The sequence below is a fragment of the Anticarsia gemmatalis genome, chromosome 6 (assembly GCF_050436995.1).
Source record: "Anticarsia gemmatalis isolate Benzon Research Colony breed Stoneville strain chromosome 6, ilAntGemm2 primary, whole genome shotgun sequence".
Lineage (NCBI taxonomy): Eukaryota > Metazoa > Arthropoda > Insecta > Lepidoptera > Erebidae > Anticarsia > Anticarsia gemmatalis.
In genome coordinates this window covers 1176580-1192553 of record NC_134750.1, presented here as the reverse complement: position 1 = coordinate 1192553, position 15974 = coordinate 1176580, and the positions used below count along the sequence as shown (strand labels likewise).

General features: G+C 36.3%; 3 protein-coding genes across 6 annotated transcripts in view; 2 read left to right on the top strand and 1 right to left on the bottom strand.

Moving 5' to 3' along the window:
* The window catches only part of LOC142973445 (V-type proton ATPase 116 kDa subunit a 1-like), a 40357-nt gene extending 31217 nt beyond the window's left edge, over nucleotides 1–9140 (top strand). For all 4 annotated transcript variants that reach the window (XM_076115127.1, XM_076115128.1, XM_076115130.1 and 1 more), the window contains 12 exons: nucleotides 1388–1600; nucleotides 2041–2191; nucleotides 2580–2719; nucleotides 3073–3309; nucleotides 3913–4025; nucleotides 4516–4667; nucleotides 5471–5607; nucleotides 6162–6248; nucleotides 6672–6785; nucleotides 7107–7233; nucleotides 7598–7730; nucleotides 8231–9140. In XM_076115127.1, the coding sequence (XP_075971242.1) occupies nucleotides 1388–1600; nucleotides 2041–2191; nucleotides 2580–2719; nucleotides 3073–3309; nucleotides 3913–4025; nucleotides 4516–4667; nucleotides 5471–5607; nucleotides 6162–6248; nucleotides 6672–6785; nucleotides 7107–7233; nucleotides 7598–7730; nucleotides 8231–8330 (1704 nt within the window). In that variant the 3' untranslated portion in view covers nucleotides 8331–9140. The remainder of the gene's footprint in view (nucleotides 1–1387; nucleotides 1601–2040; nucleotides 2192–2579; nucleotides 2720–3072; nucleotides 3310–3912; nucleotides 4026–4515; nucleotides 4668–5470; nucleotides 5608–6161; nucleotides 6249–6671; nucleotides 6786–7106; nucleotides 7234–7597; nucleotides 7731–8230) is intronic.
* Nucleotides 9141–9875: 735 nt separating this feature from the next.
* On the bottom strand, nucleotides 9876–13549 carry LOC142973449 (uncharacterized). Its single transcript, XM_076115135.1, has 5 exons — nucleotides 11887–13549; nucleotides 11443–11631; nucleotides 10788–11093; nucleotides 10322–10451; nucleotides 9876–10061 (listed from the first exon to the last, which is right to left on the bottom strand). Exons 1-5 carry the CDS (start codon nucleotides 12142–12144, stop codon nucleotides 9976–9978), a joined length of 969 nt encoding a protein of 322 aa, XP_075971250.1. The 5' UTR covers nucleotides 12145–13549; the 3' UTR covers nucleotides 9876–9975.
* Nucleotides 13550–13853: 304 nt separating this feature from the next.
* Nucleotides 13854–15492, top strand: Ppox (protoporphyrinogen oxidase). The gene has a single exon (XM_076115133.1). The coding sequence runs from the start codon at nucleotides 13941–13943 to the stop codon at nucleotides 15354–15356; it is 1416 nt and encodes a 471-aa protein (XP_075971248.1). The 5' UTR covers nucleotides 13854–13940; the 3' UTR covers nucleotides 15357–15492.
* Nucleotides 15493–15974: the final 482 nt, after the last annotated feature.

The window sequence follows — 15974 nt, the reverse complement described above, 5'->3', positions numbered from 1 at the left end:
GATAAGATTTTAAATGTGTAATGTCTTTACGAGAGGGGAGGCTTGCCTAGCAGTCTTTAGTTATAATGTTATGATGGTGTAATGTCAAATTAATCAGGAGTCAAAGTCCCTTTAAAAATGGCCTGTTCTGACCGGATTAAGGTGAAATCAGTAAATTATAAAAGTACCACTAACCCCCGGTTTCCGAGTACATTTAGCGGTAGTTTATCTTTTCAATATATGAGTTTAAACGCTATTGAATAGATAAACCACCACCAAATTATATTAGAAACCGGGGGTAAATAAATTGCCAACTGATATAGAAAACTTACTTTGGGCTTTATCTTTCATGAAGTATAGTTATATTTAGGTAAAAAAATGTACTGTGTATACTCTCACAGCCAAAGAGAAAAACAGTTTTATGACAAATATTTGCAAACAACAGATACTGTACATAAATAAAACTTTTCGATGACCTGTTAAGTAACTAGAGTAACAGCTAATAAAACTAATTACTTCGTTTAAACGAATGTATACTTAAGAGTATTGTATGTATATGACTATGTACAGTTAGTTAGTTAGTTTTATTGCGTGTCGTTACACTCGCGCTAATTGTGTGATGACTAAACAACTTATTAGTTTAGTTTCTTGTGTTAAATCATCGTTGTAAAGGCTGGCACGAAACATTTAGGTAATATTTTTACCAGAATAAACTTCGCAGTAACTAAACTTTGTTTTCTATCAACAATATAAGGTTTTACTGAAAATAATCTCAGCATTTACTTATTCGAGTTAAGCACATTGCGAGGATTTTTCTTTAAAGGTTAAATTCAGATATTTTAACTAACTTTATCAAATCTTAGAGAACAAAAGCTACAGATTCTTGATAACATATTGTGATAGATATGATAACTTGAAGCACTAAAACTTTATCACTTAAGTAAAATTCCAAATGAATAAAAAAATATAAAAACGGTGGCATTTTTAAATGAGTGCCAACCCTAACATCAAAGTCGCTTCGTTTTAAAACAGCCTCGTCATAAGAGGATTAACAGAATGTACGAATTGTACTAATTGGTTTAAATTGTTTTGTACAACAAGGAATCCCCCGCGATCATATACGTACTTTTGATGATGCACAACTACGTCTAATTGAAATGAAGATTATTAAAATATTATTATCTATTGGAACTTCTGGTGTATACAAAATAATATAAAAATCTTTAAAATTGACTCTTATCGTTGATCATATTACCGTTAGTTCGGAAGTTAGTGCTAACAAAAAATTCTTGGAGTTTCATTTAGCTGGTAGCAATTATTTTCAGTATAACATATTGTGTATTGAAATGATTAGCTAATACATCAACTGAACAACAATTCACTCAACAACCACCCTTGCCTCCCGCAGGTGTTAGGCCAGACACAAGACCACCGTCACCGCGTGCTGGTGGCGGCGGCGAAGAACATCAAGAACTGGTTCGTGAAGGTGCGCAAGATCAAGGCCATCTACCACACGCTGAACCTGTTCAACTTGGACGTCACGCAGAAGTGCCTCATCGCCGAGTGCTGGGTGCCCGCGCTCGATCTCGAGACTATTCAGCTGGCTTTGAGGAGGGGAACCGTAAGTTTATTATTGTAGTACTTATTTTACATTAACTTATATGAATTGTTGTTTAAGATCGCTACAGAAATTATGCTCGTGACTTTAATAATGCGATATCACAAGATAGGAAAGTTATTTGAATGTATACCAATAAACTAAAAGAGTGTTCGTACAAATACGTGCGAGTGCACGTTTCTGCGTAAGTATACATAGCGCTTATTTGTAAAGTCTACATTATCCTGGAACCCGCAGCGAACTATTTAATCGGACCTCGTGAATTTTATCTTAACCTCCTGCAGGTTAGTTAATATATCTCTCGTTACATTAAATTCTACTTATTTGTTGAACTAGGTAAGAGAACAGAAACATATTTAACAAATAATAAACCTCGGTACCCATGTAACAGCTTGCTCAAAACTGGCTTATAATATAATGCTAATGTAATTATTATGAAACAGGAACGCAGTGGCAGTTCAGTGCCGCCGATCCTGAACCGCATGGAGACGATGGAGGACCCCCCCACGTACAACCGCACCAACAAGTTCACGTCCGCCTTCCAGAACCTCATCTATGCGTACGGTGTCGCCACCTACAGGGAGGTTAACCCTGGTTAGTAAACATTTTATAAGTGTACTAATATTAAACATGATGTTTGTTAATTAGGTTTCTGGAAACAAATAATTTTATGAGAATTTTGTTAGTAAAGTTTATTTACACTAAAATAAACAGCTTCGTGAAAAGAGCACTGAAATGCTCTTAACTAACTAGACTTTTTTTTACGAAAATGAACGTTAACTTATAGTTTTAAAATACTGCACACATTATTTTTAACATAGTCATAAAAAGATTCTTCCTATATAAATCACTCTACTTTTTAAACATGTTTATTTAAAGCTTTGGCCGGCAGCACTACCCATCTAAAATTGAACATGAAATTTAAAAAAAGCATTACACCACAAAGACTTCTGTAGTTTTAACCTATATTTATTGTTTGTAGCTCCGTACACGATCATCACGTTCCCGTTCCTGTTCGCGGTGATGTTCGGAGACCTCGGCCACGGGGCCCTCATGGCCGCCTTCGGCTTCTGGATGTGCTACAAGGAAAAACCGCTGCAGGCCAAGAAAATTGACAGTGAGGTGAGGAAAATAATCTTTATATTTTCATTGCAGACATCATGTAAGTCCTGTAATTTGCATTATGTCTCCTCGGTCTGATACACGTGACTATTCGCTTTACTTCGATCACTATGTCTCGGGTTCGAATACCGAAATAAATATTATAAATATATTATTTTATTGAACTACTATCCAAAATATTTATATATATTTTATAATATAATAGGCTAAACCCCTTTGACATATCCCGAGACTCTTTATTGCCTTGTGGGTTTGTTATACACGCCTGCGTACAGCCTCGCGTCTCTGCCTACCTTCCCCAAGGAGAAAGCGTGATTATGTAAAACCTAACTAAAATCTTTCCTTCCCAACAGATCTGGAACATATTCTTCGGCGGTCGCTACATCATTCTTCTCATGGGACTGTTCTCGATGTACACGGGTCTGATCTATAACGACATCTTCTCCAAATCGCTGAACATCTTCGGCTCTTCGTGGAGGAACAACTACAACCAGTCTACACTCATGTCCAATAAGCTGCTGCAGCTCAATCCGGACTCTTGGGACTACCTGCAGACTCCGTATCCGTTCGGCATTGATCCTGTTTGGCAGGTACGGTCATAATAAAATATCTGTAAAAGTGTGTACAAGTCCAATCCCCGGTTTCTGAGGTACATTTACCGGTAGTTTAACTATTCAATTGCGTTTTTTATTTGAGTTTGAACGCTATTGGATAGATAAACTACCGCTAAATGTACTACAGAAACCGGGGGCAAGCAATGTATTTGTAAAGTTTTGCCCACACCACGTATTCAACAGGAAACTCCCGAACAAAAATAGTCTAAGTTAAAATATAGTCAGAATACATGACTAATTGCGTGAAATATATAATGCTTATGTCTTACCACGTCCACTTAAAACACCGTTCGCTTAGACCTCCCTAACTAAGCAATATTCTGGCTCTGATGTGCTATATTGCGTGGATATACACTCATAAATTATAGCCAAATACGAAACTAATAGCACAATGGCTAAGATATCAGATTTGAAATCGAGAAATAGTATGTGTTTTTGCAGACTTTATTTTAAACAACCGCATTATTAAGTAAATACTATTTGAGCACAGATCTTTGGCTATTTTTGGAGGGATTTACAGACACTTCTAGTGGTGGTTATAAAAGTTTACTTTAATTAAAATGATTGTATTTGTTATAGTTGGCGGAGGCGAACAAGATCATCTTCATGAACGCGTACAAGATGAAGATCTCCATCATCATCGGCGTGTTCCACATGTTGTTCGGTGTCTGTCTGTCGCTCTGGAACCATATGTACGTACACACGTTTATTATCGAAAACAATTACACAATTTACTTGTGAAAGTAATACAGTAGGTATTAAGTTGTTCGTGTGATTGTAACAATGGTTCAAGGACTTGTGTATGCGACTGCTAATAAAGAGGTCTCGGGTTCGATTCGTTGGTTGAAGTTCTGTAAGGTTCATTTTTATTTCTGTAGAAATATTGTGAGTAAAACTAGCTATATAGCCATGTAGATGGCGAAACATAGGTGTTTTTTTACATCTGCTTATAATGTCAGTGTAACACACGTGATGTTAAAAAAAAGTTAAATATTAAAATCGTTCCTGGCTATTGGCTACCTATAAGAGCCGATAAACCAATCCTTTAGGCGGCTCGGACAACATTAATAAGATTACTTTTAAAAAGTACGTACATATAATCACACCTTGTTCCCATAGGGTCAGGCCAAAGAACGTCATTTGGTAATAAATAGTGTATTAAGAAATGTTGTATATTTGTAGCTACTTCAAGCGTCGCATCAGCATCTACGTGGAGTTCATCCCGCAGATAGTGTTCCTGACCCTGCTGTTCTTCTACATGGTGCTGCTCATGTTCATCAAGTGGACCACGTACGGACCCGACCCGGCTTCCAACTTCAATAACGATGACCCAGGTATACTAATAATACAACCTGTATTATAAACCATACTAACTTCCGTCCGTGACGCCGAAGATTATACTATGTGTACATCGATCTATATAAAAACGATCTGTGTATAACAGTTCCTTAAAATCCGTTTAGTACTTTTTTCGTGAAAGAGTAACAAAATATATCCAACTTTCGCATTTATAATAGGGTACTTAACTGCGATAACGAAATTTGATAATTGTACAGATAAAAAGGCATTCAAATGGTCATTCCTATGGCAATTATTTTCATAATGTTAAAATTATTACAGACAGCAATTACATAACGTGTTCTGTATATGGCTCTAATAGTAATAGATTCGCTCCATATTATACGCGACCGATTTGGTAAATGTGGGTGCATTTCATACACCCGTTCAGACAGCGAAATCTCTGTAACAGGGTCCCGTTTTTACATTTTGGTTACGAAACCCAAAAAAAATATTCAAGTCTATGAAACCTATAGTAAACTAGCTGACCCGCGCAACTTCGCTTGCAACATAAGAGAGAATGCGTCAAAATTTTCCCCGTTTTTGTAACATTTTTTACTCGTTCTCTGCTCCTATTGGTTGTAACGTGATAATATATATATAGGCCTATAGCCTTCCTCGATAAATGGGCTATCTAACACTGGAATAATTTTTAAAATCGGACCAGTAGTTCCTGAGATTAGCGCGTTCAAACAAACAAACTCTTCAGCTTTATAATATTAGTATAGATTAGTATAGAATTGTATATCATTGAGGTACTATAATAATGAATACTAATGTTAATGTTATATTTGTACAGAGATCGTGAAGACCTCCGCGTACTGCGCGCCGTCGATCCTGATCACGTTCATCAACATGATGCTGTTCAAGCACGACGAGAACTCGCGCCCCGTCTGCGACGAGGTCATGTACGCCGGACAGATGGGCATACAGAAGGTACCGCTACATACATTTACATTATTATTAAGTCGTTGTTTATAACAATGTATGGAGGATTTATTAAAGACATTTTTTTCCTTAAATCTTGTATATAAAATTTCCATGTCACAATGGTAGTTACCGTACTCCTCCGAAACGACTTGACCGATTCTCATGAAATTTTGTGAGCATATTAATTAGGTCTGAGAATCGGCCAACATCTATTTTTCATACCCCTAAGTGACAGTTTTTTTATTTGTATGGTAAAACAACGTTTGCCTAGTAAAACTATAAGATGATAAAAAATAGGCCTTTTTCTGTAATAAATATTGCTTTTTTTGAACTAGGTGCAATTGGTGTTAATTCGTTTCTTTTATTTTATATTTTATGCTTGATTTTTACTGAAAAATAACCTATATCTTTCTTTGGAAAATAAACTAATAATTGGTTCGGCCATTTCTACGTGAAAGAAGATTTATTTGTACTTTACAAGTATGATTGAGTACACACTCACTATTATTATAGTATAATAGTATTCTAATAATAATTCATTATATTCGTGTTATATATAGTTCTTCGTGATCGTGGCTCTGCTGTGCGTGCCCGTCATGTTGTTCGGCAAACCCTACTTCATCATGAAGGAGCAGAAGCAGAGAGCCGTAAGTACAACACATACTTTCTTATATACAAATTAAATAACTAATGTATTTGAAATATCAATATTTTAGCTTACATTTTATGTAAATATTTTGACTAATATCAAATTGTATTTAATTGTTTTTGCTATCTCATGGATAGCTGGCGGTAAGTACGACTAATATTCGCATAATCATAGAACATTTTTATTTGTTCAACTAATTTCTTATCCGAAATTAAGTGTAACATTATATAGCTACGTATAGTACATTTCAAATTGGAAAGTAACTTACTGAAATAGTTATATCCCTGATACACTCTTGGCTACCGTGGTTTATGACTAAATGCTCATAACGGGATGAGACCCTTGCTCATAAGTGAGTTAGAGTAATTCTTTAATAGTTAGTGTATTTTTACATGAACTAATGAGTGTGGAATTTCCATAGCGTCAAGGCCACCAGCCCGTGGAAGGTGCGGCTGAGAACGGGTCCGCGGGCGGCGCCGCGCCCCCCGCACACGCGCACCACGATGAAGACATCACTGAGGTGTTCATACACCAGGTATGTGGGATTTTTTCCGTTTCATGTAATTTTTGTTTCTAATTATTGTGTCTTTGTCGTCCATAATCCTCTGCGATGTCGTTTTACGAACGAAAAAAAAAACATGGGACAGAAAAGAATATCTAAACAATATCTTCTCAAATCGCGTTCTTTTCTTGGTTTAGTGTGAAGTATATAACCTGCTTTCAATCTTATTATCGGGGTGTCATTTCTTTCCCGTATTTTTTTTTTTTTAAACTCTTCCCACACATCTCTACACAGAACCATCTTCTCACAGATTATTTTTGTTTTTACTTATTATAATACTTTGTATGTGCACAGGGTATCCACACGATCGAGTACGTGCTGGGCAGCGTGTCGCACACGGCCTCGTACCTGCGGCTCTGGGCGCTGTCGCTGGCGCACGCGCAGCTGGCCGAGGTCGCCTGGAACATGCTGCTGAGGAAGGGTACGGACACTTGCTAAATATTTTATGTCTCCTCGTTAACTTTCAGAATATGAAGCGGTAAAATGTCGTTTGTTTAGTAACGTGGCGAAAATATAATCCTTGCCTTTTATTTCTGAAATGTCAAAATATAGATTTTTACAAAAGTATGTATTATGTAGTTATAAGTGTATGATACACACATTTCTCTTTTCACAATAAGGAGATAAACCTATTGTCACGTATCGTTTTTTTTTTTTAATTAGCCTGTTTCTATGTCCCACTGCTAAGCAATTCTTGACGGCAATCGGATTTTGAAAAATAATTTTAGAAGATTAAAAATACGAGATAATAGTGTTACATATTTAACTAATGTGTGTGTTCGCAGGGCTGATGTCGACGGACTTCCAGGGCGGCATCTTCCTGTACGTGGTGTTCGCGGGCTGGGCCGCCATCTCCGTGTCCATCCTCGTGCTCATGGAGGGACTGTCCGCCTTCCTGCACACGCTGCGTCTGCACTGGTACTTGCTTACACATCACTGTAGGACTATCGCGAAAACGACAATTACAATTGCGAAAATGCAACTCCATTGCACATAATAATAAGAGTATGCAAACTGTACAAGATTAGGTTTTGATGAAGCCTGAAGTACTGTTTAGTTAGTCGGCCAACTGCTACATTGCGGGAAATGCGATTCTAATTTCGTCTATTAAATTCCACCTGACATCAGAATCGCTTGTGATAGTTTACAACGAAAGAATAGTAGTGGTCATTGACACCTTCTGTTTCCGCCATTATCCAAAAGAAATTCAACGAATTGATGAATAAAACAAAAGTTGCATTACAACTCAAGTAAATATGTGAAAATTTTTAAGAAATGTTACTAAATAAGCTAAGCAATATTTGTTTAAAAGCGATCAAACTGGGACTCAGTCTTTTAAATATCAAGGGAATTGTCAGGTACATGTAACTCGTAACAATTGAAGTGACATAAAATAATAAACGCAATTCTTTCCCCAGGGTGGAGTTCCAGAGCAAGTTCTACGCGGGCGAGGGCTACCTGTTCCAGCCGTTCTCGTTCGAAGTGATCCTCGACTCGGCCGGACAGGGCGAAGAGTAAACACGACTATTACTTAACACTGTTTCATCACCTACCAAGAATTACATTCAACACATAACAAGAATCTAAACGAAACAAGACTATGATGCAAGACAAGAATCAACGTATCATGCAAGAAAAAACTATCTACTATCAAACAAAGATAGAAAAAAATCAAGCATCTAAATGCAAGACTATTGATCTAAACAAGACTTCTATGCAAAACAAGAATCAGTGTATCATGCAAGAATTACCATTAATGCTTAAACATGAAAATTCTTGTAAGCGAGTAAGGTGTCGTCAACTTTTTTTGTAGGAGAATATTCTTCATAATTTCTAGTTTTGTGATGAAACAGTGTAATATAAGTGCAACAAGTAATTATGTACCCGATTTAATGTTCGTAGTGTTTAAAAGTTATGTAGCCGTAATGGCAGCTTTCATTCTATATAATATTATATACAGTTCTATGTAGAAGTTATCAAACTTATAATCTCAATGTCATTCCATAATGTGCTTAAGAAAATATCTTGTCGTCTCTCTCTTGTTCGTAGGAATAGAAAAGGATGCTGAATAAAAATAAAGGATGTCTTTTTTTCTCCATAACTTTATTTATTACAACATGTAGGGTACAAATTACAAATCATTATTTTTCCTTTTTATATTTTCATAGTTTAATTTTTTTATTTAATCCCATATTTAAGTTAAAAATGTGTGAGCGCTATAACCCAGTAAGAATCAATTGTACTTAAAATGTATTATATTCAAGTAGTTATCAACTGCAGAAAAATACGATTTTAAGTTACCATTTCTGAATAAATTATTTTATTAAACATGTTCTTTTTATTGCTGTAGTGTCCGGAATAACTTGCTTGTATTGTGTATTTGTAATGTTGCAGTTAAGTTAGCGTCAATTGAATTTGAAAGAATGATAAACTAATCTCAAAATACTACGATGTCAATTTCTTTTGCAATCTAAAATTATATCTTATTTAAACCGATTTAAAGTTGTCTTTAAATTGTCTCTAAGTGTCTTTTTGTTTGACATTATCCATACAAGAAATAAAACTTCTATGTGTATGTCCCTTCAAAAAGGGCATATGTCACATAAAATCTACATTCACATGTGTCCTTTTGGAAATGATACAAGTTCAATTGACGGTGATTGTGAGACGCTCTCTGTTCTGTGTCATTCCAGTTGTATCGACTAGTTCCCGTCGAGTGTCAAGTAGTAATGATTAAACGTTTAGAAGCATTCAATTTGTTGTTTTATTTGTTGAATATTGTCCTGTTTGTGTCTACTGCTTTTTTGTACCTACTTAAGAAAGTTTAATAAGATTAAAGCTGACAACACACATGCGAGTGAAATTGAGAACTCCCTATTTTTGAAGTCTGTTAAAATACCAGGACCTGAGTGACATGCTTTTTTGAAAAACGCGAGATAACCGCGAACTTCGTTTAACGACAAACTTTGTTTTTAAAATAATAGCTTATAACACCCTCTTTCGAACATGTTCTGTATCTTGACTAGGTCGTATATTTCAAAAATAACAAAAGAAGACTGATGATTGCTCTTTAACATGATAGATAAAGTTGACTTTATTATATTGCTTTGCAACAATAAAATGAAAACAAGTTACACAAAGTTAACAAATATATGAAAACATATTAGTCGTATTCAGCTCCGATTGTAATACTAATATCGCCAGGAAGGACATTCGTCTTGTGATACCAACGGTTCGTGTCTACCACCACTGAAAGAAAAAATAAATATCAGCTTCATATCAATATATATACTTAAGTAAGTTTCTACAAAAAAAAACTAATTAATTTAGAAACAACTCGAGCTCGAATATAAAGAAACGAGAAATTTTAACCAGTCCCGAGGACTCCTTTTTAATCGGTTTGAGAAGTAATAATATTCCGCATTCAGTAATAAGAACTCTGCTGTATCTGCTACCACTACATTTGCACCTTTAACAATAATAGTTGTTGAATAATATTTTAAACTCACGAATCTCCCCTGGTGATACAGTAAAGGTGATCCACTTGCAGGTGTAAAGGCATTCAGGTGGAGGTGCTAACTGCCACTCCTTGTGACCGCGCACTTGAGCTTGCCATGACATGTGCTTCACAGAGTCTACCTGCAAACGAAAGATATAGTTTATTTATAACTAGATCTGGAGACAAAAGGAACTGCTGAAGAGAACAATGACGATATTTAAGTGCTCACAACTTATGTTGTCATGCTATGCAGTGCTATTCTACCCCAATTTCTAAAGCATTTTGTCGCGAAAATATCGATATTAAAGTTATTCCTTTCGTTCTATCTTAAAGCCTTCTTGTCTGTAATATTCGAAAATCATTTTTTGTTATATTAATTCTCTTATCATTTTTATGGCATTTTTTCGTATGTAGTGTGCTGTAGAATAGTAGGTACCTATAGAATAGAAATTCGACAGTTTCGTATAGGTACTCACGTGCATATGCGCACCCTGTCCCGGTCCACCCATAAAGATCCAGTCAACCATATCACTCTCCGCAGTCTTCGGCAGGAAATACGGCCGGTTATAATACGACCTCAGTTTCCTCGTCTCTTCATCATAACAAGTACTCCATCCAACATACCACGGTTTCCCTGACAGGTTGGCTCTTGCCTCATCCATGTTGAACACTTCATTCAATGAGTGTAGTCCTGATTTGTATGCGAAGTAAAAGCAGTCGTTTATTTGTTTCCCCATTTTACCGCCGCTGTAGAAGTTCGCGAAGAAATTGAAGTTAAACTCCTGAAAATAACGAAGATGCTTACGAATCCAAGAACTACATGACTTGGCGTGTTCTTTTCTGTTACAGGCAAATGTCACATATTAGAACCGTATAAAAACTGTAGGTACAGGGGTAACTGTCGATAATGGCGCGCGAGGTTGCGCATTTTGTCTTGCTTACTAGTTGTATTTCCTAGAGTCGAAGTGATTTCTCTTTTTCACCAATGTTAATTTTACATTTCTTTATGTGGCTCTCTCTCTCATTCATTTAGAGACAACGCCATCTACGTCAGACTAAAAAAAACGCACATTTTGATACCGAAGGAACTCCTCACTCAATGATTTTTTCATGCAAACGTTCCCGTCATACCTTAAGAGCCCTCCATCCAACAGTAGCATCAGTGACAATAACCGGTGTGGTGCTGTACGCGAACTGTTCAAACTCCTCAGCAGTGGTGTTGGCGAGACGGACCACACCCTCCACTCCCGCGCACATGGAACAGTCTTCCGGTGGACGGAACACTGATTTGGAGAACGACGGCAACTCCACAAGGCAATTCTAAAACATATTAGATTAGAGTACCTATCTCCGATGTCCAGGGGCGGCTCAGGGCTACTAGCCTACTCCCTGAAACCTCATGACTTCCATAAACTACTGACTACTGTGGTTACGGTAAATGCAGTCCAGATACAATTAAGTAAGTATTCTGTTTTTGTACCGAAATCAAAACCGTTTACCCGCGTGGGACTTGTGAGCATCTCATTCTTATAAAATGCATTTGTGTTTCGAGAATTTAATGAAAACTCTACTTACCGTTCTCCCGAAAAATTCAGTGTAAATCCATCGCGCACCAAATCCACAAAACAAAATTATCACGACACTAATAAAAAAATAAGACAAACTCTTTCCGTTTAAGAATACCCCTTTTTCATTCTTCGGTATTTCTAGGCGGGAAATATACGAATTACTTAATTTTAAACTATCAATTTTGTTTATAATTTTGAGTACTTTTAATTCGGCGGCTTTGTATGTTTTTACACACGTTTTTGGACGAAGAACGGGTTGATTCATTGTGACTAGTTGTTGTTCCCGCCTAGAGAGAGAATGAAAGGGGTATGTCGCTCGCCCATGGTTTTTATACGATACGGATTATTTAGAGCTTAAATAATAGTGTTGCGGATTTATACAGAGCTCCAATTTACAATGATAGATTTTTATTCATAATATTTTCATTTATTCAATACACCACAAAAATACACTGTAGTGTATCTTGTTTCTTGCTATCTCTTCTTCTTTCACTTGTGGTTCCATCATATTTTTCCAAATTTCAGTTGCTTGCATGCCTAAACATTGATTAGTAAGTGAATTTTACCGAATGTACTGCTTAAGTGGCAGTGTAGGTACGAACAATCTATCCACCTTGGACCTCTTTAGCATAAGTGTTGATAGGCAATATAAAATAGCACCAAGCACCAGCACAAAGTATGGGAGTTATACCATCGCTTGGATTAAAACACTCGTTTGCATAACTGGCTATGAAAGCAAATATCCCAAATACTGCCATGAGAATCGAATCAATGCTTCCCAAAACTATGTATACATCAGCACTGTAAATAAATGTATTGAAAGAAAGTCCCAATAGAAACGCAAAAGCACTCATTGCAGTGAACATGTTAAATACAAACAGCGGCCATTTAAGCCATCGGAGCGGTGATGAGAAAGACTGGTCTTTTTCATATTGATTCGGGCACGTCGGATGAACAAGTCTCACACAACTGTCGCTTATAATTAACATTGTCCAAAGGGAGATGAAAGCGCCGGCCAGTCTCATGTTTCTCGTACAAAAACAGCATCTTTCGATTGTTGGTAAACAAGGACATACCACCATTCTAACTGACTACCGCATTACGATGTGTTATGTGAACAAATAATTTAATTATGTACAGAAAAAAGTAAAAATACTACAAAAAGCACAGGGTAGATATAAACATGATGATATTTTCTTATTGACAGCTGAGTAGGTATGTCAAATAGGTACTCACGAAAATATAGTTTTGCTAGTCTTATCGCATTGTAAAAGTTGGACTCCCAGCCCTCGCGTAAGGAATACTTAGTCAAAAATTTAATTTCCAGGGTGGGTGGATCAAACCCAAGTTCAACCTACTTGAATATTTTATGGAAATGAAGATTATAAGGAATGTCTTTTACTTATTATAATACTTATAATATCGGTAATCTTCGAAAAAAAAAATGAATAAGTTTGAAAATGTAAGAATATTCATCGCCACTGGTAAGAACAGCTCTAGATGTTTTATCAAAGAACCGCCCAAGTAACGCGTTTAGGGTGCAATGAGTATGAAATTGAAATTCATTATCAGCCGCGACACGCAACTGTGTCCTTTCGTTACACGCCTCTCTAAGCTCAGTGACAGGCTATCAATTTAGCCGTTTTGCTCAACGCCATTCATGCTTAGGTATATGGATTTTATACACCTACCTACTTTCCCAGCGGCACTCACTGTTGACGACTGTTTTCGAAGTAATCACTACGAACTCTACATGAATATTAGCCAAAACATTCGTGAGTTTATTTTATAGTGCCTATTTTTTATTAGTAACATATCAATTACACTTTAATATAATATTTTTAGATTTATTTTCACCCAAAGAGTGAACTACATTGTGCTAGACCGATACAAAAACAAAACGGAAATTCTTCCATTTCCGATTCGTACAGCTGATAACGTCATTTGACAAATGACAACAACGCAAGTCATGTCAAAATTGTTAAAAGTCAAAACAAACAGAAACGCCGACTGCAGTGTGAATTAATTAAAATAATTTCTATAATAAAATACTTGTGAACGATGGCTGCAATATTAGGTGGTGGGCTGGGAGGCCTTTCTACCGGTTATTATTTGTTGAAAAATAATTTAAAGAGCAACAATAACCTAAAATTATTCCTGCTAGAAGCGACCAACTACTGCGGAGGATGGATCAAATCTATACGAACCAAAGATTATGTTTTTGAACAAGGGCCTAGAACTATCAGACCAAAAGGAGTTACAGGACTAAACACATTAAATATGATTGAAGATTTAGGTCTCAGCGAACACTTAGCGCCAATAAAATCAGATCACCCGGCAGCCAAGAATCGAATGATTTACGTAAACAAAAACTTGCACATCTTACCTTCAAGCTTGATGAGTGTCTTCCAGAAGAGTCAGCCGTTCTCTAAACCTTTAATTTACGCGCTATTTAATGATATTAAGTCTCCACACAAGGAACTACGTGATGATTCTATTTATAATTTCGTTGAACGACGCTTCGGTAAGGAGATAGCGGACTATGCCATATCTCCTATGATTTGTGGTATATGTGCAGGAGACGCCAAAGAAATATCTGTCAAATTCTTGATGAAAACATTATTTGAATGGGAGCAGAACCATGGTGGAGTTGTAAAAGGATTGATGAAGTCTATGTTCAATTCCAAAACAGATGACACTATGGAACTGAGTTCTTTAGCTAAAAGGGCAAAGGAAGAGAAATGGAATGTGTACACAATAAGGGGTGGACTTGAAATATTCCCTGAGTCTATACATGATTATTTGATTGAAAACAACGTAGATGTTAATCTTAACACTAAAATTGAAGAAATTGAATTCAAAGATTCTAGTACAGTGGAATTGAAGAAGTCTACAGGAGAGTCCCTTAAAGCCAATCACGTGTATGCTTCTATTCCTGCTTATGCTCTTGCTACACTAGTAAAAAGACAACATCCACAGCTAGCACAGAACTTGAGTGACATACCATTTGTGACAGTAGGAATTGTCAACTTATATTTTGACTCATCCAAAGATTTGATTGAACCTGCTTTTGGTTTCCTTGTCCCGCCTATTGAGAACTCACCTATTTTAGGAGTAGTATTTGACTCTTGCTGTATACCAGATCAGAATGGTACGGTACTGACTGTGATGCTTGGAGGTAGATGGTTTAATGAGAAGTTTGGGGAAAATGTTACTGAGGATCAGTTGTATGACATAGCTATGAATGAAATAGTGAGAATATTGAACATCAAAGAGAAGCCAGCAGCTTGTAATGTTAATATTTTGAAACAATGTATACCACAGTATGTCATCGGTCACTATGAAAGAGTGGAAAAAATCAGGAGGTATATTCAAGAGAATAATTTACCGATTTCATTGGTTGGTTGCAGTTATGATGGTGTAGGGATAAATGATGTGATATACTCAGCTAAAACACAGGTTGAAGATCATGCTTAGCATAAGAATGTGTTTAATCTATTAGGACTATGTTATTTTAATAATTATTGTGTGCATGTGAATAATAAATGGGATACAGTTTAAATAAATGGGCTTGTTTATGTATTATCTTGTTAATACAGTTTTTTATGTTTAATACTGCTTTTTTATACCCTAACAGTTATAATTCTTCAAAGATTCTAATAAGAACAAGAGGGCATGTTTCTTCTAAGTAGGCACTGTATGATTGACCTAGATAGTTTGGATGTAGAATTTTTTTTTAATAACATTTTAGACTATTGTAAATCTTCGCCAGTTATCTGGGTATTTAGAATTCTCATATTTTAATAAGCAATATGTTAATATAGTCAATTAATGAACTTATAGCAAATTACGTAAACCTAGATCTGTATCCTGTTTTACCCGACTGCGCAGCGCAAAGGAGGGTTTGCGAGTAGCTAAATCAATAATCGAACCTATTTTTAAAGTAGAGTAGAGCAGTGATAGCCGAGTGGTTTAAGTTGGCACCTCCTACGCAAGTGGTCGCAGGTTCGAATCCGAGGCAACACACCAATGACTTTTCGAAGTTATGTGTGTATTAGAAATAATTATCACATGCTCCAACGGTGAAGGAAAACA